Source organism: Xyrauchen texanus, chromosome 16 (genome assembly GCF_025860055.1).
Source record: "Xyrauchen texanus isolate HMW12.3.18 chromosome 16, RBS_HiC_50CHRs, whole genome shotgun sequence".
NCBI classification, from domain to species: Eukaryota; Metazoa; Chordata; class Actinopteri; order Cypriniformes; family Catostomidae; genus Xyrauchen; species Xyrauchen texanus.
The window spans coordinates 13,438,683-13,463,904 of NC_068291.1; the positions used below are offsets into that span (position 1 = coordinate 13,438,683).

The 25,222-nt window shown below is 37.7% G+C and overlaps 1 protein-coding gene across 2 annotated transcripts; it reads left to right on the forward strand.

Moving 5' to 3' along the window:
- Positions 1–748: 748 nt before the first annotated feature.
- otx2b (orthodenticle homeobox 2b) lies at positions 749–6,120 on the forward strand. 2 transcript variants are annotated; one of them, XM_052145837.1, is made up of 4 exons: positions 749–848; positions 2,805–3,036; positions 3,887–4,038; positions 4,255–6,120. In XM_052145837.1, exons 2-4 carry the CDS (start codon positions 2,940–2,942, stop codon positions 4,873–4,875), a joined length of 870 nt encoding a protein of 289 aa, XP_052001797.1. In that variant the 5' UTR covers positions 749–848; positions 2,805–2,939; the 3' UTR covers positions 4,876–6,120. The 2 variants fall into 2 exon arrangements, with proteins under 2 accessions (XP_052001797.1, XP_052001798.1); XM_052145838.1 differs by lacking the exon at positions 749–848 and adding an exon at positions 1,004–1,037.
- Positions 6,121–25,222: the final 19,102 nt, after the last annotated feature.

A 25,222-nucleotide genomic window follows, 5' to 3' on the forward strand; every position in this document is an offset into this window, starting at 1 on the left:
AAGATTTCTTTAAGTGTATAGACTAAACGCGCAATGTTACAGGCTTTCTTCCCTCACAGAAGTATCCCGACTGACATTTCTCGAAGTGGATATTGGCAACGGGTTTTATGCATTTTAAAGGTACCCAATTCACCTCCTCGTTGCACCGCTGCACAATGCTTTCACGTGTATTCTACATGTCTTGTAAAAGGCCTTTATCAAGCCCCATGGCAATGCGATGCTCTCACCACTTGATACTACATCAGTTAAAGCTCTTGCAGTTTGAGCGTCATGTGGACGATTGAACAGTTTTAAGGAATTAATTCTCCGTAAATCCCTCCAGCTACGCAACAGAAATGCAGGAGGACTGCATGTATTCAACATTTGCTTCATTTTTAAACACAGTCTCAAGAACAATAAGTCTGCCTAGTTCTCTCACGACTGATAATCATGCCCGAGATCATAACAAATAACGCTAACTATTGTTTCCTCTGCAACTCCCAGAGCAGATTTCCTAAGGGCCACCGCAGCTCAAATATAAGGTGTTTCAAACAGATCTCTCATGCAAGAGTGTTGTTTTTAAAATAGGAGTGTAGTAATTTAGAATTGCATTTCCTTCCACTAGATTCACACCTTGCGTTAATGTTGTAACGTATAATGACATCCCTTTGACTCATGATGAGAATGTGCTGTAGGGCTTCGCTCTCATTGGCTGGAGAGTTTGGATCAAAAAGTAGCTGTCGACATTTGTTTCCCTGCAAAGGGCCCTGCGAGAGAAACAGTCTCCAGTCCGGAGCTCTTCATTGGCCAGCGTGCTGTACAAATCAGACTCCGGCAACTTCAGACCAGAAGAGAGGCGAATCATTACCGTATGTACTTTAATCTCTCCATTCTCGATTTACTTGTAAAGGGTTGCTCATAACTCATTTGCTTCATGGTTTCATCATGCTGAAAGGGATTTTATCTTGACGTCTTGAATATTTTTGTGACGATTTAGGCGTATATTCGCTATCGGACATAAAACTTTAACGGGCTTCGAATTAAATCATTTTTATTCCGTAAGTATCCTGTTTGTAGCCTGTATGCAACTGTATGAATTACCAATTATATTATCATAAAGATAATTGTTATTATTTTGTATTTGTATTGTTAGTAGGTTGCTATTATTCAGTTATTGCTATTGTACTGGAAGTAGAATGTAAATGAATCTTTTTGTGGATCTTATTAGTCGTTTTATGACCAATATTTCAACTACTGTGTGGCTTATATTTTAAGATCGCCAAAGACCCACTTAACCTGTATTTAACTTGATTTTTCCACTTAATTTTCGTAATTGTATTGTCTGATAGGCTACCTGTTTTGACGTGTGATAAGTCAATTTTCAAAAAGAAAAATAAGCACCGGTCTTTTTTGTTCATGCTTATTTCAAGTCGCTGTTGAGTAGAAATAGCGATAATAATTCATTAGCGATGACTACGACATAGGCTAAAGCCATCATTATGAAAGCGCAAAACAAGTCCGATCGGAACACTTTTATTTTTTCTACGATGCGAATTAAAATGGTCACAACAAGAAAAAAAAATATTGTACAAATTCATTTCATCTTGCTTATGTAGTTACAAATATGATGCTTGAATGCAAGTGTTTTTTTTTTTTATTCCAAAAAGTTCCAAATGTGTGCGTGTATGTGTGTGTGTGTGTGTGTGTGTGTGTGTGTGTGTGTGAGTGTGTGTGTGTGATTTTTATTGTAGTCATGCACAGAATCAGTGAGGCCAAACGTTCAGCTGTAGAGGTAGCGTCCAGTAATTAGGGGAGCGCGTGCCACCCGGATTATCTCGTTAATTTTATCAAAAACAACATTTATCATAATTAAGTCTTGGATGAGGTAATTACTATTGAGCGGCTGTGCATGCAACTGGTAGACTAGGACTGTTTAAGTGACAGATTGAGGGACGAAACCGTTGGATATACCAACAAAAAAAAAACCTGCCATAAATGTATAAGGCTCAAGTTTGTTTTTGTTTAATAACATCATAATTTTATTCAGAAGTGGATATGGCTTCAATGGTGTTTACTAGTACATTTCAAGAAAATGTTTTGCTTTACTTGAAAACTTTTGCTAGTTTGGCCAAGGTTTACATTCAAGTCAATAAGAATGCAGTAGCCTACAATTCTACATCAAAATCCAACTGGAGGCGAACGGTATTTCAATGGAAGTTTAGACTTGAGCTATTTGTTATACTCCCTTCAAAATTTCTGAGAAATACTAATACAAGTAATTATGATTGTAGGATTTTGTGCGGACTAACATGAGTGAAGACTGGAGGAGGTTACATTTGTCATTGTTACTTGTGTCTCTCGCCAATGGAGCTTTTGTTATCAGCATTAGTTATCAGGCTAACAGTGGCCTTTGTTTCCTCCGAAGGCTCCCAATCAGTGTCCTTATGCTTGAGACAATTAGTTGGGTTCCTATGCAAATTGGGTTTCTGGCACATTTGAACGACGGAGTTTTGCCTTTGTGAAGACTTGTTGCAACTAATAGATGTTACTTTTTGTGGCTGGTGGGGAGAGGGGAGGAAGGGGTGGGACGTTTGTCAAGATGAGCTTCGTTCATCTCACGAGGACAGCTGGAGGTCTGGAGCGGCTTTAAGAGCACGTTGCTGTGTGGACGTGGTTTATTCGCTTCATAGTCGTTGAAGCTAGAAGAACTAGTGTTGATCAAATGACTGACGCAGAATCTACAACTTGCTTCATCACAAATAATCTCTCTTTATCTTTGTGATTTATTGTTTAAAAACGAATTATTATTATTATTTTGGAAACAGGGCATAGGCTTCACCGCCATCGCTGAAAACGAAAACAAGCCAGAAGTATAAAGAAAAGAGACTGAAGGACGTCCTCAGTCTCCCCGCTCAGCTTTCCAAATTTTCTCCAACTTCACTCCCACAACCATCTTGAGCATGATGTCGTATCTTAAGCAACCACCTTACACGGTCAACGGACTAAGTTTAACTACCTCCGGTATGGACCTTCTACATCCGTCCGTTGGATACCCAGGTGAGACACATTTCCGAATTAAACATTTTTGTACATGGAGATTAGTAGACTCCCTCGTGCACACTATAAACTTGTATTCGAGATCACACATTGTTGTCCATTTTCGTGCCTTTGCTGCTATCTGATTGTGAATCAATTGTAGAAATGGCTTTTTGATTGTAGGTGGGACATGTAAAAATGACACTTTCATAGACAATGCTTTATAAACTTTATAAGTAGTTTTGTGGCTATTGCATAATATGCTAATAATACATTTGCTATTGAAAATCTCATAAGACAACAATCAAAGTTCGAACTCTTCTTTAGAGTTGACAACCCTTTTGAAATGCATTATTAAATGAGAGATGTAAGAATTTAAAAATGAGTTGTTACTCAGCTGGAAAACAAGCTATTGGTGAATTAAAGCAAAAATGTATACGTGATTCTGATAGACTATAGGTTGAAATACTGTTGTAAACAAGCACCAATAACATTCCAGAAAGAAAGAAAAACACATCTTAAAAAAAAAATATATATATATATATATATATATATATATATATATATATATATATATATATATATATATATATATATATATATATATATATATCTGTAAATAATAATAAAAATTAAAATAAAATATATATATTTATATATATTTTTTATTATTATTTTTTATTATTATTATTATTTACAGATTAGTCCCACCTCAAAAGTTCTAAATGTGTTGGCGATGTACGACGCATTTTCAGCTATATATAGTCATTTTTCATAACCGATCATCCTACACATGTTAACTTTTAAGCCGTAAAACCATGCTCGCTTTTTGGATGGACGTCCGTGTAATGCATCTGTTTATTTCTAACAGCTACTCCTCGAAAGCAAAGGCGGGAGAGGACAACATTCACTCGAGCTCAACTAGATGTGCTGGAGTCTTTATTCGCCAAAACGCGCTACCCGGATATTTTCATGCGCGAGGAGGTGGCCTTGAAAATCAACCTCCCAGAGTCCCGTGTACAGGTAACCTTTTCAAGTCATGCATGTGCGTTGTTTTAAGGTTCCAAGCATGTCACATCGTGTAGGCTATAAAAAGAAATGAATGGATACATACACGTCTTCTCATCCTTTGTGACACTAGACTCTAGAGAACATTGTTAATATAATATTATTTTGAAGGTTATGCTGCCCAACAATTGGAGTTAAAGTAAGCTAACGAACCCTATTTTTCCACGTCAGGTTTGGTTCAAAAACCGAAGGGCTAAGTGCCGCCAGCAGCAGCAGCAACAACAAAACGGAGGCCAGAACAAGGTGCGACCTGCCAAAAAGAAGAGCTCTCCGGCGAGGGAGGCCAGTTCTGAGAGCGGGGCGAGTGGCCAGTTCACACCGCCCTCCAGCACTTCAGTCCCGGCGATCTCCACCACAACAGCGCCGGTGTCCATTTGGAGCCCGGCCTCCATCTCGCCGCTTTCAGACCCACTCTCAACCTCCTCCTCCTGCATGCAGCGATCCTACCCAATGACCTACACTCAAGCGTCCGGATATAGCCAGGGTTATGCTGGTTCCACATCCTACTTTGGTGGCATGGACTGCGGTTCTTACTTGACGCCCATGCACCATCAGCTGACCGGGCCAGGATCAACTTTGAGCCCCATGAGCAGCAACGCTGTTACCAGTCACCTGAACCAGTCTCCAGCCTCCCTTCCCACACAGGGTTACGGTGCCTCGGGGCTCGGCTTCAATTCCACTGCGGATTGCTTGGATTATAAGGACCAAGCGTCCACGTGGAAACTGAACTTCAATGCTGATTGCTTGGATTACAAAGATCAGACTTCCTCCTGGAAATTCCAGGTGTTGTGAAACTAACAAAACATCTGCCATTTGTCCAATCAACACATTAAAAGACTATAAAATAAACGTTGTAGACCTGCCATCGTTCCAAAAACAGAAGTGTTCCGTGAAGCGTGAACTGTCCGAGGTGGATGCTTGCACTGTGCCCGACAGCGCTTTTGAAGTTCGTCTTAGTCATGAAATATCTATTTGATTTTGAGCTACATGCACCCTTCATGGCGTGCAAAGTATTTAAAGGGTCGTGAGTATGTAGAAACATAGGGCTTTTGACCACAACCTGTTACGGTAGAGGGAATCAAAGTGCATTTGTAATAAGTTAGGTCAAAGCCACAGAAAAAAAAAATCATTACGGAAGAAAAGAGGAGAAAAAAAAATAACACGGCAAAAGGAGCCAATCTATTGGTTAAGTGCTTGGAATGGGCAGGCTTTCCCTGAGCCTCTTACTGCACGCCGACCTATTTCAGAGTTGGCAAGACGAGAGACACTTCCATCAGGAGGATGATAGAGAGAGAGAGAGAGAGAGAGAGAGAGAGAGTGTGTGTGTGTGTGTGTGTGTGTGTGTGTGTGAGAGTGTGTGAGAGTGTGTGTGTGTGTGTTGAACGCCCCCATGGCGACCTGGATGCACTACTTTATTTAAGAAAAGGCGTTTATAAGGAATCAATACGTATAGTTTTTAAAAGACAATCAGTGTGTGTCTTATATAAATGGTACATTTGTGTGTATGTGTGTGTTTTTTTTATTTTTTATTTTATCTGTGCTAGCCTTCGAAACTGTGATTTGTTGTATCTGTATGCAATTTGTGAGCTCCGTCGCATCTGCGAAGGCTCGGCTGTAATTTTAATAGATTTTTAACTCTTTTTTTTCCCCACAACGGTAAATAAGTCACATGATTACTATTGAATAACTTTCAAGAGAGAAACCATCTCGAGAATACAGGGACTCAAGAGAATGTGTAAGAAAGAGAAGAAACTGTCTGTCCCCATTTATTGATCTCAATTGGTCATAGTAACATACCACCCACGTGGATCTTAAACTTGTCTGGAGTGGTAATGTGGTCCCTCCAGAGGAACTGTAATAAACAATGTCAAATCTGACAGTATATTTAAAGTTAAGTCTGGAGGAGTTATTAAAATTGACTATGACTTGTATGTGTTTTCTTGTGTTTTAAAGGTTGCCATAGCTTGAAATTTAAAAGACTATAAAGTTGATTAGGACGGAGAGGCACGATTTATGAGACTACAAGAATAAAATAAATTCAACCACCACATTTTTACTCAATTGTTTTACGCTGCTGTTCATCTTTTATCAAGCAACTGCCATCTAATTTGATATGATCTAACTTATTTATTTAACAGATTTATGGGAATAAATTAAAACCGCATTTAATGCGGCATTAGGACCTATTTAAAATAAATATAAATAGTTTTTTTCCTGGCGGAAAGTGAACACTATATTCCAAAATATGTTTAATAAAATCGGTGTCAACAAGTGTTTTTTAAAAGGTTTGGCTTTGATAACGTACTCAGAAGTCTAAATTAATGCTAAAACTTGAGAAGAATGTCTTGTAGGCTATGCGTCTTGTAATTTGGTTATTAAAGAAACGTAGATTTAAAGTAAATGTATCTCTGTGACTGCAAGGTGTTAACGAATTTTAATTATTTCTAATTTTCCCCGCCGGGATTCCGGCCCTTTCGTTTTAAGAAACATGGCACCAGGAATGTGCGGTTTGACAAAGTCGCGCTAATCCGCGCCTCAAAGACCACCTAATCCCAATATTTCACTGGCGGGGTTTCTTTAGGGCAGAGGGCAATTCAAATTGAACTATAAGCTACTTTAAAGAATTTTTTTTTTTTTGTCCTTTTTTTTTTTTTTTTTTGCAGGCAGAACCGCATACACATGGACAGCATTGTACAATAGAAAAAATATATATTTCACATGACGCAATAATTCAACACATTTTAAAACTAGGCCTATATTTTGGTATAAAGTTCCTATGACGCGAATTCTAAATTATCAACCAACATACAAAATGTAGGCCCTACTACAATAAACAAAAAAAGAAAAAAATAGGCTACAGCAAATCCAATTCCTTATTTAATTCCAAATGTGATTAAAACAGCTGTGTGGACAGCGCTAACACAGAGTCCTCTATGGCTGAAAACCTTCACAAAAAGTTTCTTCGGTAAATGAGTGGTGAAGAACGAGTCGAGGTCTTTACGGTTACCGTCGACTCTATCATCATAATTGCGAGCAGAGGAACATTCAATTGTCGTACATGGCATTGTGAAATAACCATATTTTCATCCACATCTTCACTAAAAGTCACAATCATCGAAATTTTTGCTTGAAATTATCGAAACGTTTAGATAACTTTAATAAAACTTCTCAATCATTTGCGTGTCGTTGTAACAAAATGAAGCTTCTATTAAATTGATGCTGTATGTCCGAAGCATTCTCACAATTCACAATCTTAGCTGTAGCCTATTTTCCTGAATAGCTTCTCGTCTGTTTCACCCGACATCTCCGTTAATTTTGTATACAGGCAGTCAAAAAGCATGCTGAACTCATGAATATATAAGAGAATATGCAAATGCACTTCAGGCGTTGTGGCGCTACACGCAACATTGTAAATACATCAAAATACATTTTAGCCTATTTTTACGATTTACGCATTTCAATTTCATAATAAAATTCCATCAAACTGAATTGTGTAATGCTTAACAAAATTAAATGAATAAAACTTAAACTATTTAGGGGGTTTAATTTTATTTAGTTTTATTGAAGATTACTCAGTTCAATTGGATGTAATTTTGTTATGAAATTTAAATGCGTAAATCTTCCACTATTTTTTTTGTGTTAAAACATCGCAACCAACATAATCAACCAAGAAGTATATAATTAAAACGAGATACCGATAAAAATGTAGCTAACTACAACTATAAACCAAAAAATTATAAATTCATTCATATTTGAGTTAAATGGCTTTATGAGACAGCGTCACATGATAATATGAATAATATTATATTATGAACAATATCTGACCGATCCGGTAAACTTCGTTGTGGAAAAGGTCATGTGGATTTTTAATGAATTATTATTCCTTATTATTTTTTATTAATATCATATTTTGAATTTAGCTATAATATAATATAATCTTTAAGCTACACATTATTTGAACATCATTTAATGAATAAAACAAATTTACAGGAGCAGTAGCGTAATTTACAAGAAACTGCTGTACATCTATTTACATCCCAGTTCTATGTTCATGTTCTACTCACATTCGACAATTAACGATTAGGAACTAAAATGAAACTGGTTTATTCTGGAACAAGACAAAAGATGCAATAACTGATGTTCTTCATGTTATAATGAATGAACCCTAACGTGGTCTTATAGTCAATGGTTATTTAGGGTACATTATTACATATATAACAGTAGGCCATAAGTCGTCTGTGTTGTTTGAATTGTACAAGACGGATAATAAAGTTTAGTGAACACACGATGTGTTTGCTAGTGACTATCAAACTTCTTACAATATATCTGTCTAATATTCTCTTCCTAGTTATTGCCAAATATATATATATATATATATATATATATATATATATATATATATATATATATATATATATATAATATATATATATATATATAAATATAAATATTGAGGTTCAAGTTGGTAGGGTATTGGTCAAGCTTCAATTACGAGAAATGTAATTGACATTGCTCCCTAAATCTGGTGATACACAGTGTAAATAATAAACAATATACAATACAATATACGGGATACAGAACAAAGTTCAACACATGAGTAAACACCATACAGCACTACATTATTATACCACACACAACATACTGTAAATGCAGAGTGCATGGGGAATTATAAACTTCATATATATCAACTGTTCAGTAACGTGTTTAAATAGCAGAATAAATATGTGTAACAAAAATAAATTAAGAATACATCTGAATTCATTTAGCCTGTTTCTCTCAAGTGTTCTCTCAACAGTTTCCAGTGGTATATTTACACACGTACCAAACTTAGTCACCAATAGCTACAAATATAGACTATATTAGATACAATTAAAAATCGACATACTGTATATAAACCATCCTTTTTACGCGTTCATATATGGATATATATTCAGATTTCAACATAAGCTAAACTATGTTGCGCATCTCTCAGAGAAGTAAACAGAAATATCAAGAACCAAACATGTTTACAGTCTGACTACAATGGTTTTGCAAGCCAGTTTCGTCCGTGATGTTTGCAGCGGCCTACAGTTTATTTACCGATAAACATGTCGTGAAGGAAGCTCACAACTCCTGTGCCTTACTGGATACACGGTACTAACTTAATAATGTGACAGTATGTTTCGTATGTGTACAGGCACGATCTGGCACACAGTAGGATGCTCCCAGGGGTTGTAACTTCGCTTTTGGTGTTTTAATAGTGCACTGAAAGCCACTGAACGTTCATGAGCAAAACCAAGGCCTCCATTCCTGCAGAGCGCATCTTTCTTTTTTTAATTACGGGCAAAGCAGCCCTCAAGTAACATATGGGACGGGCAGACGCCGTTCTAATCCGCACCCCGCGTTGGTCGATGTTAGGCTAAACAATGGGCTCTCTTTAACCATTCACGAGCCAGAGGCTTCTTATGCGCACAGGTTGCCTTGGCATTTGGGTAAGCAAGAGACAGCCACTGATTCTTCAAGAAGGTCCAAACTTCCCTGTCAAGGGCTACCCCAAGCGCCATGGCAACCTGTGCGTGCATGTGTAAGATGCTTGTTTTGACGCACAGAGGGCCCCTGTACAGGCAATAGTAACAACAAAAAGTAAATAAGTACCACATTTAGACTGTCAGACAGCTAAAAAATAACTGCATTGAAGAGACCAGAGCTAGTTGTCAAACGGGGAAGTTGTCACAAGAGCACAAATATGATATCTCAGCTAAGGTTTCAGTCATGCTTCTCATCCCAGTGGTTTTATATTTGGTTTCAAACATCTAGTTTGAAATAACTGAAATAGGATAATTTTTTGTGAATTCATTCCACTAAATGTAAGTTCCAGTATCGTCATATTTTGTAATTGCTCTTGAGTTAAAAACAAAAAAAATACAAAAATTAATAAAACCACCTTGGCCCACAATAAGGCAAAGGTCAACTTTACAATTAAGGTGTGTTCTTATCAAACTGTCTTCATGGGATGGTTAATTAGATGATTTGTTTGCAATAGCTGTTGGCCAAAACAGTGGTTAACTGTTAAAAAAATATTGCCATTAATTAGCCTATGATAGGTCTACAATAATTTATATAGTGTATTTTATTCTATAGCGTAAAGAATCAACTACCAGTCACCCATATATGCAAAAGCTTATTCATTAGCTTTTGATTTATTAAACATTTCTAAACTATATGTCGTCCTAATTCAAGTTGGTTTTAAAGAAATGGAGCTTTTCACACATTCACCTTTCAGATGAACTATTGGCTAAACGTTAAATTATTATGATCTAGGCAATATCCACTCTTAATCTCCTGAGACTCCGCATCCACATGCGTGGACATTACGTTTTTGCTTAGCCTATGCATTGTTTGAATTCCTTTAAACTGACTATTCAGCAGATTCTAGGCTGTCATTAAAGCGTTAAACTTTCAACGCATGTGACAAAACAACATGGTGCCGATCTCAGCGGAGTTTGTCTTTGGGAGAAATGGCAACAAAACTACATCTGGTAAGAAATCTCATTAAGGTTTTACATTAAAACAAGTTTGAGTCAATCGATTAGAGTCTGCAGTTTCATCCGATATGCCATTTTTAAAAAATTTCTATGATTTATCGTGAAACGGCACACTGTTAAAAACAATGACCACGTACGTGGACTATAGGCTCATTTTCCTTAAAATATCCTACATTCACTGTGCATTATCATATTGAGAATCAGTGCATGCATCCAAAAGCAGTAAACTGTTGCCTTCAGAGGCTTTATACAGAGTTAGTATGAAAATAAGGTGCATTTTATACTGTTCTGAGACCAGTGCAGACAGACAGGGAGCATCCTTTAGGTTTCCTATGCAGCCAAGTGCATTCACTCCTAACATCCGGTCAAAAGTTCAGTTTCAGGCTGCAGATGACGTTTGTACAACTCAACATGTTTGGCAGACATGGGACATTGGTAATCAGTACACAGATTCAGAATTTATAATGTATAATTTTATTTTAACATGGTTGGCAGTGATTGGATGATGCTGGCCATTACTTTGAATCAGAATTAATTATGCTAATTTCTTAACACTTCTGGAAACATAATACAAAATTTTATAAAAAATCTGATTAAACTTATTCCCACTGTCCACATATGTGGACATTTATTTGTAGGAAAACAATTTGCAGAATTTTTTTTTTTTTTTTACATGTTTCTTAGGGGCTACTAGATAAAAAATCAAAAAGGGGAATGGAAAATGCACACAGCAGTCACGCTCGGGTCTCAGGAGGTTAAATCGCTTACTTTAATAAATAATGATGCTGATAATAATCAGGCCATCAATGCTAATCAATCGAGCAACGGGTTATCCGTTTTGTCTTGCTTATCTAGTCTAAGCTGACTATGCTTTTTGCACTATTTAAGTTTGTGACATCATCAATGAATCTGATAATCTTGTCAAAGATTAAATTAAAAGGGTTTTGTGCCTGTAATAACAGATTTAGATATTTTAAAAAAATGAAGTCTAAAGGGATTGCAGAGCACTAAAAAGCATGTGATTTTAATTTCTCAGCCTGCTCACATAAATCTGTGGATTTGTGGAGATCTGAAACTGATAATAGTCCTAACAGTTTGACAACTTTAGATGTCTGTTAATGTAGAGGCCACACAAACACGTGCAAACAAAACAGACATTCTACTGACTTCCTTCCTCTTTCCTTTAATTCATAATTTAATAATCATTCAAAACATTAATTTTGTGCTCCGGAGGAAAACCTAGAAGGTGGAAACATAACACACACTGAATGTGTTCTTACATTACAATCTGAGCTCAGTGGCAAGGACCTCAGCCTTTGTAATTCCATGCCTTAGTTTCCTGTTTGGTCTTTGATCCTGGTATTAACTACCAGCACAGTGCAAGTGAACAAGGAAGACTAAACGGGGCAATATTTGGTCATTTAGACCAAAGGAGGAGAAAGAACTAAAACTAAAATATAAGCTGATTATAAAGTCTCAACATATGCTGAAATGAAATTGTGTGTCATAGCAGCGTCTACTGGTCAAGTTAATACCTATTTAGCTAATGCACGGCCAAGGTCCGCAGTCAGAGTCCATTTAGGCCCCCCATGAGACTAAAGTTGTGGATTATGCTGGATGGCACAGCTAACCAACATCTAGCCTATTTCCTCTGTTAGGCCTGTAGCCCATTAATGAAAAATCTCCTTAAAGGGACAAATGGAAATACTTTCACAGCGGATTATTGGACTCTAATGGCAATGTTTTTAAATGTCCTACATGAACAGACATGGTAAAAGCAAAATGATAATCCCAAACACAGACAAGTGTTCCGAGAACTTGAGAGCGAAGCGGTAAATGGGAATTCAATATTCGTCTAAACTGACCTACGTGACATAGGCTGCATGTCTATTAAGTGTATTTTATGTAGTGCCTGCGGTTTACTACAGCTAACCTGTTGTGCAGTCATTATTTATGGTTGTCTTTTTGCTTTAACTTGATGCCTTAGACAGAAGCCGACCTGATGAAACATATTATAGCTCACTCTGCCGCGAGCCCTCTGGGGTCCATCATTAGCCCAATTAAGCTGGTGCACAGAGGTGGTCTTTCCAATCATTTACACCTTTCCAATGATCTCTCACTTGCTCTTAATCTCTCACAAACAAGGTGCACTTGTAAGAAAGAGTAACACAGACCACAAATTAATTAGCCGAAACCGTGAGACTCTCCTGGATGGACAGTGGTTAATGCTAAGCCTGTATATTAGTGGAAAAGAGACAGGAGAAGGTAATCAGGTTTCATTAGTCTGTCAGTCCCTGTAGGCCAATTCACAGAGCCTATATAGTTTTTAAACAATTTTGTGAATTAATGAACCCTTCTTGCTAAAGATAGACTGCATAGTTGATCTAAAAAGAACTATAAATGTATTATATCTATTTTAATTATTTTTAATTATCATAATTATCTTAATCGGTGTTCTGCACTGCCCCCACAGATTTAGAAATATTCAACCAAAAAATGAAGAACGTAACAGTGCTATTTTTGTTGTTTTGGTGCATTGGAATTTATTATAAACTTTATAGAAGACTAAACTGTATCCTACCATTCTTTTTCCTCTCCCTCATCTTTCAGGTCCTTTTCCTAAGCAGGGTAATTATTCCTCCAAAGACTCCTAATTGTTTGGGGATAAAGAGGTGATTTGCTCTCGGGAATACTTCATTATCCTAGTCAAAGGCTGGAGAAATCGGAGCACTTGATTGTGCTTGTGAGAGCTTGGTAACTGCTCTTTGTGATTGATGGCACCATTGACCTCAGTGGCACTCAGCCTTGCTTCTGGTACTACTACTCCTCCTAAAACAGACCTAGTGTCTCTATTATTGAGTAAGTTATTCTGATTGAAGTGTTGATGTGTGAAAAAAAAATAAGAACATTTACACACCCTCATTTAGTTCCACTCCAATATAACTGACTTCCTTCTGCAAAACACAAAAGGAGATAATTTAAAGGCAAAATTGAAGTTATTATCCACTCTCAATTCAAATCATATCATCGATCAGCTCCTGGTCGACATGTCAAAAACATCATGACATTTAGTCAAGAGATGCACAAGAACCAATGAGGTTTGATGTTATTGATGTGTCACCTTATTTGGTTTGTGCTCTGTTTATAGGAGTTCTGATCAATTATTTGATTTTTAATTGATTTGAAAGTGAATAACAATTTTAAATTTGATCTGTTCATCATACAAAGGGATTGTATGCCTTCAAGGAATAGTTCACACAAAAAAATTAAATTCTCTCATCATTTACTCTCATGTCATTCCAGATGTGTATGACTTTATTTCTTCTGCTTTCGTCTTTCAGAAGACTTGGAATATTACGCATGAGTTTCATGGACTACTTTTATGACACTTTTGTGTGCTTTTAAAGCTTTCAAGTGAGTCACTATCAACTGCCATTGTATTGAATTTAGCAAATGTAAAGAATAGTTTCTTTTGTGTTCTGCGGAAGAAAGTCATATGGGTTTGGAACAACATGAGGGTGAGTAAACTATGACAATTTTCATTTTGGGGTGAACTATTCTTTTAAAGACTATACTTTGAACATTTCAAATAAAGTTACTTAAAGGGATAGTTCACCCAAAAATAAAAAACCAATAAGCCCAAAGTATACACTCACCTAAAGGATTATTAGGAACACCATACTAATACTGTGTTTGACCCCCTTTCGCCTTCAGAACTGCCTTAATTCTATGTGGCATTGATTCAACAAGGTGCTGAAAGCATTCTTTAGAAATGTTGGCCCATATTGATAGGATAGCATCTTGCAGTTGATGGAGATTTGTGGGATGCACATCCAGGGCACGAAGCTCTCGTTCCACCACATCCCAAAGATGCTCTATTGGGTTGAGATCTGGAGACTGTGGGGGCCATTTTAGTACAGTGAACTCATTGTCATGTTCAAGAAACCAATTTGAAATGATTCAAGCTTTGTGACATGGTGCATTATCCTGCTGGAAGTAGCCATCAGAGGATGGGTACATGGTGGCCATAAAGGGATGGACATGGTCAAAAACAATGCTCAGGTAGGCCGTGGCATTTAAACGATGCCCAATTGGCATTAAGGGGCCTAAAGTGTGCCAAGAAAACATCCCCCACACCATTACACCACCACCACCAGCCTGCACAGTGGTAACAAGGCATGATGGATCCATGTTCTCATTCTGTTTACGCCAAATTCTGACTCTACCATCTGAATGTCTCCACAGAAATTGAGACTCATCAGACCAGGCAACATTTTTCCAGTCTTCAACTGTCCAATTTTGGTGAGCTCTTGCAAATTGTAGCCTCTTTTTCCTATTTGTAGTGGAGATGAGTGGTACCCGGTGGGGTCTACTGCTGTTGTAGCCCATCCGCCTCAAGGTTGTGCGTGTTGTGGCTTCACAAATGCTTTGCTGCATACCTCGGTTGTAACGAGTGGTTATTTCAGGCAAAGTTGCTCTTCTATCAGCTTGAATCAGTCGGCCCATTCTCCTCTGACCTCTAGCATCAACAAGGCATTTTCAGCCCACAGGACTGCCGCATACTGGATGTTTTTCCCTTTTCACACCATTCTTTGTAAACCCTAGAAATGGTTGTGCGTGAAAATCCAGTAACTGAGCAGATTGTGAAATACTCAGACCGGCCTGTCTGGCACCAACAACCATGCCACGCTCAAAATTGCTTAAATCACCTTTCTTTCCCATTCTGACATTCAGTTTGGAGTTCAGGAGATTGTCTTGACCAGGACCACACCCCTAAATGCATTGAAGCAACTGCCATGTGATTGGTTGATTAGATAATTGCATTAATGAGAAATTGAACAGGTGTTCCTAATAATCCTTTAGGTGAGTGTACTTTGGTGCAGGATGCGTGATGCAAATCTCGTCATCAGCAGAATGCTTGAGCACTGAAAGCATGCAGTGCGATTGTTCTTGTGCATCATTGAATGCACAGAATGTGCGTGCACCTGGAATTATTTGCAGTAATTAGTGGGTCCACAAGGTGGCAATACTCACATTTGAGCCATTGCGGTCACGAAAAAGTGCTAGAAGAAAATGTAATCCCCGCAAAACTTCAGGAGATTAAGGTAAAAACAACAAAAGTGATGTGCACGCCAAGAGCGCGTGTGTGAGGAGGTCTGGAGATACCTGCATTTGTATAAATCAGTTCTGAATACTATAAAGACATCTTTATGAGTCCTGTGTCTCATAGCAGACGAAGCCTGCATGCACAAACGCCTGTGTATGCACGCACAGATATATGGAGTATACTTTGACAGGCTCACGTTAGACTGTACGCAGACGCTGATTGTTCGTGTCAAAATATAGTACAACTAGACCTTAATTTTCTCACCCTTGTGTTGTTCAAAATTCATATGACCTTCTTTCTATTTCGAAACACAAAGAAATAGAAATAGAAATAAAGCAATCAACAGAATGCCCTGGTTGGAACAAAAACTCTAACACGGAAGAGATATCTTTTTATCGCGTGGAGTGTCACGTCTGGTTAGAACACACAGTGATTGTGGCTGCCTTCAGCCTCTTCCATCTCTCTCAGTTCAATATCCAAGTACTATAAAAATAAGCCTGGGCATAGAAATGCATCTCTTCTTCGACTTCAAACTCTTCAGACATGTTTTGTTTGGTTCTCTGGTTTGTGAGCAACTTAGTTGTGTTCTCTGTTGCTAATATCTCTGTTGTGTTTCGTTTTAGCAACAAAAAAGTGAGTTCTTGCTTGAATGGCCCATCTCATAATCAGGGGCTGCATGAGCTGCTGCTCTCGTGCACTCTCATGAACGCGCAAGAGCAACGGTCGGTGAAGAGTTTCACCAAATAAAAGATTTCAGTTTGTTTCTCACCAACCCTGCTTAAAAAGACCAGCATAACCAGCGTGCAATTCCCATGCTGGTCTAGGCTGGTTAGTGCTGGTTTGGTGCTGGTCTAGCTGGTGGACCAGCATAGCCATGCTTTTCACCAGCAAAAACTAGCTGGTGAAGCTGGTTGAACAGCATGGTCTTTCTGATGAAGCTGGCTTAGCTAGTTTAAAAGCCTAGTGGACACACCAGCAACCCCTGCTGGGGGACCAGCACCCAAAACACAACATAAGCTGATGACCAGCAATGCTGGTCTTTTCAGCAGGGAAAGCTTAACGTATGCCTTCATAACAAGGCATGAGTTGCATGGAATAATTTATTAGACTTCTGAATTATACTTCTGCATCCTTTTAAATCTTGAAGAGGTGGTCACCATCCACTGCTTTTGTATTTATTAAAAATGTCTCACTTTGTGTACTGAAAAAGAAAGTCATATTGGTTTAGAACATCACAAGAGTGTGTACATTTTCAGGTGATCTATCCCTTTTAAAAAGAATGTTTAACTAAAAAAACGAAGCATTTGTCCTAGGACCGCTTAGGATTAAATAGGTTCCCAAAAATATGAAGAAAAAGGAGGTTTACACTGTTCATTAACTGGTTGTTGTCATAAATGCATTGCTGGCACATCACATACAAAGAAATATGTAAATACTGCCAAGGAAATTTGAATAACTTTAATCATATCAAACCAAGTAAAATCTGCAAGCACATGATGCTAGAGCTTTTCTCAGAACTAACTTCACTTTGAGGTTTTGTTCACTCTGAGCCATTTTTGCAATTACCTTTAACCAACCGGTCCTAAGGTCATTTTGGTGGATGTATGTAATCAGTTGCCCTAAAGTTCACAGGTGTCCTAGCATTTTGCTTTTTGAGAAATGTTGTGCATAAAAAACGTGCCATCTTTCTTTAAAACAAATGCCACTTGGTTGGATATATTGTATAATACTCTTCTGGGACAATGTATTTCTCTATGCGAGACTACAGTGGCTGTACTAATGCACTTTGTCTCATTGTCTGAAAATAGTAGGTACAAATCCCAATGAAACCAGCGTTATTTCCAAATGAGCCAATCATGAGTAACCTCCTCTTGATCACCTCAGCAGTTCCCATGGCAATGAGGTGCCCATGGGTTCTAGGTTAATCTGAAAGAAACAGCATGGTCCTCCCCACAGAACATGTTCCCTTGGTGATGCCTGTAGGCAACAGGTAAAGACAGCATACACTATCTGATCGCAGGATCGGACATTCTGGGTTGATGCTGAAATGATATTGGCTCCAGAACGTATCTGGGCAATAAGTCACACTTCATGATATATGCATATAATTGTATTATTTGCAAAATATCAGAAAAGTGGCATCTGCAAACAATCGATGCTAAACTTTTAACTTTCCTTAGCCATTTCTGCATTTAGGTTTAAATAGCTGCTCCCATTATATTTTTTGTGTATGTACAGTATGAAGTTAATTAACAACACATAAAATAGTCTTGGATGTTTGTGTTCAGCATGTTAAAGGGATAGTTAAATTCTCTCATCATTTACTCACCCTCATGCCATCCCAGATGTGTGTGACTTTATTTCTTTTGCTGAAAACAAATGAAGATTTCTGTGAAAGGTGACACTGTACATCTTTTCATTGCCGTCTCTATGAATTATCATGTTTTCAAGATTGATTACAGTTCCTAGTGCTTGACGAATGTGCAAAGCGCTAGATGGCACTATAGGAATTGTAATTGAGCTAGAAATCATGATCGCCAAGGAGACTGTTATCAAGCTGCACAGTCAAAACTATTGTTATATTTTGGTCTATTCTCACCCAAAACCAACTGGATTGCTTCAGAAGACATTTATTAAACCACCGGAGTCTTATGGATTACTTTTATGATGACTTTATTTCCTTTTTGGAGATTTTGGAATTCTGGTCACCATTCACTTACATTATATTGACCTTCAGGGCTGAAATATTCTTCTGAAAATCTTTGTCTGTGTTCAGCAGAAGAAAGTCATACACATCTGGGATGACACGAGGGTGAGTAAATTATGAGAGAATTTTGTCATTTTTGGGTGAACTATCCCTTTAAGGAAATACATTTAAGCCCTAATATCAGTAACTGATATCATACACAATTAAATTATTTTTAAATTAAGTTATCAAAATGAATAAATGGCTACTACTCCAATAACGAGGTTGTGAATCAGTAGTCCATACAATATAACAATTCCTCTTTTACAGGCTACTCCTTTATATTGTGATATATTAAGGCCCCAAAAGGTATTTGGACACTTAAAAATAGCAGAATGTCATTGTATAAGATTACAAAATATCAAAGTAAGTGGCATCTGCAAAAGAACAATGTTAGAGCTTTTCTCTAACCTTTAACCATGGTGCTAAGGTGGATATATGAAGTCAGTTCTCCTCAAGTTCACACACATATTCCTAGCAGAGTAACCACAGGTGTAGTTCATCACATTAAATATTGTCACATTCCACAAAGTTTGACAATCAGACAGTGCCCTAATACTTTTTTATCCTAATTTTGAAAAGTTTATGTATTGTTTATTAATTTAAAAAAAAAAAAAAAACTTCCTTTTTTAAAGTGTTTTGAATGAAAGGTGAGAAGATTATTCTTTAAATGTGCTCTCAGTGACGCTTTGTTTATGTTGTGCTGGCAGTTGTCTTAAACATATACTGACACCTAGGGGTTTGAATGCAACATTGTGTAGAAATTCACTTTTCACAGTAAGCCACAATTGCTTTATTTTTTGAGTCAAAGTGTCCAATAACATAGGGTTACCAAGATAAAATGAGTAGTTTTCAGCTGGTTGTGTGATCTCAACATGGCAGCCCCCATGACACAGCCCAGCCATGTAAAATAAAACAAATTTAAATAGGCTACTGATATGACTGGAATACACTACTTAGTTGGTCCTCATGGTGGCACGGTTACTCATGATGGAGGACAAGCCTCAGTTGTCTCTGCTTCTGAGACAGTCAATCCGCACATCTTATCATGTGGCTCATTGCGCATGGCACCGTGGAGACTCACAGCATGTGGAGGCTCATGCTACTCTCCGCGATCCACGCACAACTTACCACACGTCCCACTGAGAGCGAGAACCATTAATCGCAACCACAAGGAGGTTACCCCATGTGACTATACCCTCCCTAGCAACATTGTTATGGAAAGGTTTTGTCTTAGGACAAATGTATTTTCTATTATAGTCATGTCATGTTGTCACATATGTTTTAAATGACATAAACCTATACAATGTGTTAATTCCAATATAACAAAGTTTTGAGATGACCTTTTCCATTTTGTTGTTGAATTAATAGTTTTGTGTTTCATAATTGTTTTAGTTTTTATATGTTGATGAAAAGGCTATAATAGGTTGTTTAATGAAGGCATAGATTTAAAGAGAGGCATTAATTTTGTTATGGTAATTGTAATGGTATGAACATGTTCCTCTGTCACCACCTAATGTTCATTTGAAACCTGCACAACTGGTTTAGTGGCTAGTTATATTGTGACAACTTGCCCCATACAGTGTGACTTGCCTTGTGATTGAGGCATGTTGTCACAAAAGGTCAACGTGTGTTCAATGAACTCTTATTTGTTTCATGGGCAATATGGGTGAAAAAGTTTAATTTTGTTGCCAAAATTTTAAGGTAGCCTATTTGGCTATGCAGAAACATAAACCTACACTGAGAAATATTCACTGAACTAAAAGTGTGACAACTAGCCCCAAATTACTGAGTGCACCTTTAAAATAACATCACTTGATTTTTACAGTACAGTAAGTGTGACTAAAGTGTCCAAATTAATTTTGGGGCCAATGTATGTCATCACAAAGAGTTGCTAAGTAACCATGGTGATTGGCAGACTTAACTCTTTCTCCTCCCTCTGTTTTTGTCCATCTTCACCTTCATCCTCTTTATTGTCTAAACCCACATGTTTAGTACACAGAGGAAAGCACATGCCACACCAGACACTCAGCCACTGTTTTTTGTCCCAGTCAGACAAAAGGGCTATTTAGGCTGGGTTATACAGCCAAGGGCAGAATGTGGATCCTGAGGGTGGGAGGGAGTGGGGATTATGGAGCAAAGCTGGTGGGGTTTTAGACTGCCTGGCTGGGCCCCTGGGTGAGCTGCGTCTATTGGGGGCAGCTGTTTGTACTTGTTTATTTGTGGGATATGAGTGTGTGTTTGAGTGAGTTTTCTAAGATTTCTGTGTATACAGCCCATAAGACCAATACTTAGGTGTGAATAGTGGAACTAAAATGCCTCGATATACTTCCGCCAAAGTTCTTCTTCGTTCTTTGTTCAGGGGGAAAAATAAGTTTTAAGCAGCCGAGCAACGGTATGCTATTTGCGAACATTCAGACATCCGCCAAACCACTGTGGGATGCGTTTAGAACTACATTTAAATATGAAGATGCTCAATAAAAACTTAAATTATGTGATATTAAAATGCATTATCAATGACTTCATGCCTCATTCTGTAAGTAGAATTCACATGATGATGATCATTTAAAGTAATATACACTGGCGGCCAAAAGTTTGGAATATTGTACAGATTTTGCTCTTTTATTCACCAAAGTGGCATTCAATTAAAATTAGATTTTCTTTTTCAAAACTTCTTAAACTACTTAAACTAACATACAAAGAGTTCTCATCAAAAAATCCTCCATGTGCAGCAATGACAGCTTTGCACATCTTTGGCATTCTAGCTGTCAGTTTGTCCAGATCCTCAGATGACATTTCACCCCACACTTCCTGTAGCACTTGCCATAGATGTGACTGTCTTGTCGGGCACTTCTCACGCACCTCACAGTCTAACTGATCCCACAAAAGCTCAATGGGGTTAAGATCCATAACACTCTTTTCCACTTATCTGTTGTCAAATGTCTGTGTTTCTTTGTCCACTCTAACCTTTTCTTTTTGTTTTTGTTTAAAAAGTGTCTTTTTCTTTGCAATTCTTCCCATAAGATCTCCTGAGTCTTCTCTTTACTGTTGTACATGAAACTGGTGTTGAGCGGGTAGAATTCAATGAAGCTGTCAGCTGAGGACATGTGAGGCGTCTATTTCTCAAACTAGAGACTCTGATATACTTATCCTCTTGTTTAGTTGTACATCTGACCTTCCACATCTCTTTCTATCCTTGTTAGAGCCAGTTGGTCTTTGTCTTTGACGACTCTAGTGTACACCTGTGTATGGAATCTTCAGTTTTTGGCAATTTCAAGCATTGTATAGCCTTCATTCCTCAAAACAATGATTTAATGATGAGTTTCTAGAGAAAACTGTTTCTTTTTTGACCAAATATTGACCTTAAGACATGCCAGTCTATTGCTTACTGTGGCAACTCAAAAACAAACACAAAGACAATGTTAAGCTTCATTTAATGAATCAAATAGCTTTCAACTGTGTTTGATATAATGGCAAGTGATTTTCTAGTATCAAATTAGCAATTTAGCATGATTACTCAAGGGGCCTGTCTCGATTTGATCAAAAATTACTTTTTTCAAATAGTGATGGTGCTGTTTTAACATCAGTAATGTCCTGACTATACTTTGTGATCAGCTGAATACCACTTTGGTAAATTAAATACAAATTTCCTTCCAAAACAGCAAAATCTGTACATTATTCCAAACTTTTGGCTGCCCGTGTATATGCAGCAGCAGATGTTTGTCATGTTTACATTGTGAATTTATGACGCTATTGCACGGACATGCTATAAGCAGCCATAATATGTGCCGGTCACTCTGTTATTGTAATCTATGATGACACTGATACTACTGCAAAGGTAGGTTTATAAAAGAGTGCTAATACTGTATGTAGAATACAGACAAATGAATGGTGATGGTGGCATATCTTACTTTGGGCAGATGCGTGAATGGCTTTTGCTACAAGTGGCACATGAGTGGAATGAGCACTTGAGAGTATCTGAGTAGATTTGATTTCTATTGTAAACTTAAAAAAAATAAAAATCACATGAGATGTTCTTGTAAACTGTCACTATGCAAACAATTGTACTGATGTAGGTACATTTGCACCAGCTTGATAATAACTCTAAACACCAGTGTGTTCATGTTGAATACTGACTGAAACACACAAACAAATAAGTAAGTGGAGCTTCAGGTCACACTTACCAATGACGTGTACCAATGGTATTAAGGTGTTTAGCAGCCAGTTAGAAGTTTTCCTAAAAGTTTGCCCAGATGAGCTGTTACGAACCACTGAAATGAACACAAAAACAGCTTCTTTTTGGCCAGATTTTGGCCATACCCATTCGTTCTTCGATTTATGATGAAGTATATCTGGGCCTTAAGTCCTCATTTAAAGGGATAGTTCACCCAAAAATGATAATTCTGTCATTATCTACTCAACCTCATATTGTTCCAAACTTGTATGACTTTCTTCTGCGAAACATAAAACGAGATGTAAAATAGAAAGTTAGCCTCAGTCACCATGCACTTACATTCCATCTTTTCTCCATTCAATGAAAGTGAATAGTGACTGAAGCTCCAGGTGCCTTGGATTCCAGACTGTGAATCACAGTGAAAATTGAAAGACAGTAGGTTGACTTTTCTTAAGTCAAAATCGGTCTGTGCGTACCGAAATTAGAAACGGGCAACCTCTGAATCTGATTATGCAAATGCAATGACTTCCTGGATTCAATGCAGGATCTGAATGTGATCTCCCACACTGCTGACATAATGTGCTTCCAGTCACACCACTAGGGAATTGAACACACCTGAGCCGATGCAAAAATGTCTGACAGGAGATGCCGCTTGTCAGTGACTCAGCATAATGTATCCGATCCTAGCATACTGGAACTCTCAGAAATAACATCCAGTCTTCCCATGTGATCATGTTGTGGATTTGGCCTAACATCTTCATTTTGATGTAACAGGGAAAATCAGTTGGTAAAAAGCAGTGGTCCTGTGTAAATGTACATAGATTAAGTTGACTGCCCACCTCTGTAGTCACAATAGCATTTTATTGACTTCTCACGCTCAGGGGACAAGCAGCTGAGGATCACAAGGGAGTCCCCATGGATGGCAATGCTTTTAACCACTCAATGGCTCAGGTCTTAAAATTAGGTAAATACAACCTCAGATGAACAACACATGACATATTACACTGTATCGTGATTTATTTAACAAAAATAAAGCCAAAATGGAGAAGCCATGTGTGAAAAACGAAGTACACATTGCGATTCATTAGCTTGTTGAACCACCTTTAGCAGCAATAATTTCAAGTAATCATTTTCTTTATGACTTTATCAGTCTCTCACATCATTGTGGAGGAACGTTGGCTCACTCTTCTTTACAACATTGCTTCAGTTCATTGAGGTTTACGGGCATTTGTTTATGCACAGCTCTCTTATGGTCCAGCCACAACATTGCAATCAGGTCTGGACATTGACTGGGCCATTGCAACACCTTGATGCTTTTCTTTTTCAACCATTCTGTTATAGATTTGCTGGTGTACTTGGATCATTGTCCTGTTGCATGACCCAATTTCAGCCAAGCTTTAGCTGTTGGACAGATGGCCTCACATTTGACTCTAGAATACTTTGGTATACAAAGGAGTTCATGGTCGACTCAATGACTGCCCAGGTCCTGTGGCTGCAAAACAAGCCTAAATAAATCACTACTCCACCACCGTACTTGACAGTTGGTATGAGGAGTTTGTGCTGTGTTTGGTGAGCATTAAGGACAAACATCTAGTCTGTCCAAAAGGACATTGTTCCAAAATTCTTGTGGTTTGTTCAGATACAACTTTGCAAAACTAAGTTTGGGTTTTTCTTGGCAATTTCTCTGAGCATTGCACGGTCTGACCTTTTGGTGAATTGGCTGGGATGGCCACTCCTGGGAAGATTGGCAACTGTCTTGAATGTTTTCCACTTGTAAATAATCTTTCTCACTTTAAATTGTTTGAAAATGGCCTTATAACCCTTCCTAGATCGATGGGCAGCAACAATTTCTTCTCTAAGCTCATTGCTGATGTCTTTCCTCCTTGGCATTGTGTTAACACACACCTGAATGCTCCAGACCAGCAAATTCCTAAAACTTCAGCTTTTATAGAGGTGGTCACACTTGCTGATGATCAATTAATCAAGGGCATTTGATTAGCAGCACCTGGCTACTACTTAGCCTCTTAAGTCTTATGGAAGCAGTAGATTAGATTTTCACACATGGCTTCTCCATTTTGGCTTTATTCTTGTTAAATAAAGCATGACACAGTGTAATATGTCATGTGTTGTTGTTCTTCTGAGGTTGTAGTTACCTCATTTTAAGACCTGCTAAGGACCAGATTTTTTATTATGTCCTGATACATAAAACCATAGAATTCAAGTAGGGTGTACTTTCTTTTTCACACGACTGTATATCAAAATGCAACATGGTCAGTCAACATCTATGAGAGAATAAAAAAAAAAAACATTTTAAAATACAAAAGGTTAGCACACAAATTACTTTTTCCAAAATGCTTTTGCGCCCCTAACAAAAATAAAGCTATAAAGTCTAAATCCGATTGGCCTAAAAAGTCATGTTTATCTAATTTATTAATACAAAGTCTAATATTTACTACAGAAATCTTTGGTACAAATTATTTCTATAATGCATCGCTTGACATGAAAAATTAAGGAGACATATTGAGGTACCATTATGACAGTCTAGACTGTACTACGTCACAAATGTGCACGTTAGTGAGAGTTGTTTT

Coding starts and splice junctions, on each gene's coding strand:
- otx2b (XM_052145837.1), top strand. CDS start 2,940: ATGATGTCGTATCTTAAGCAACCACCTTACACGGTCAACGGACTAAGT. Junction 3,037..3,886: donor TCCGTCCGTTGGATACCCAG/GTGAGACACATT, acceptor TATTTCTAACAG/CTACTCCTCGAAAGCAAAGG. Junction 4,039..4,254: donor TCCCAGAGTCCCGTGTACAG/GTAACCTTTTCA, acceptor TTTCCACGTCAG/GTTTGGTTCAAAAACCGAAG.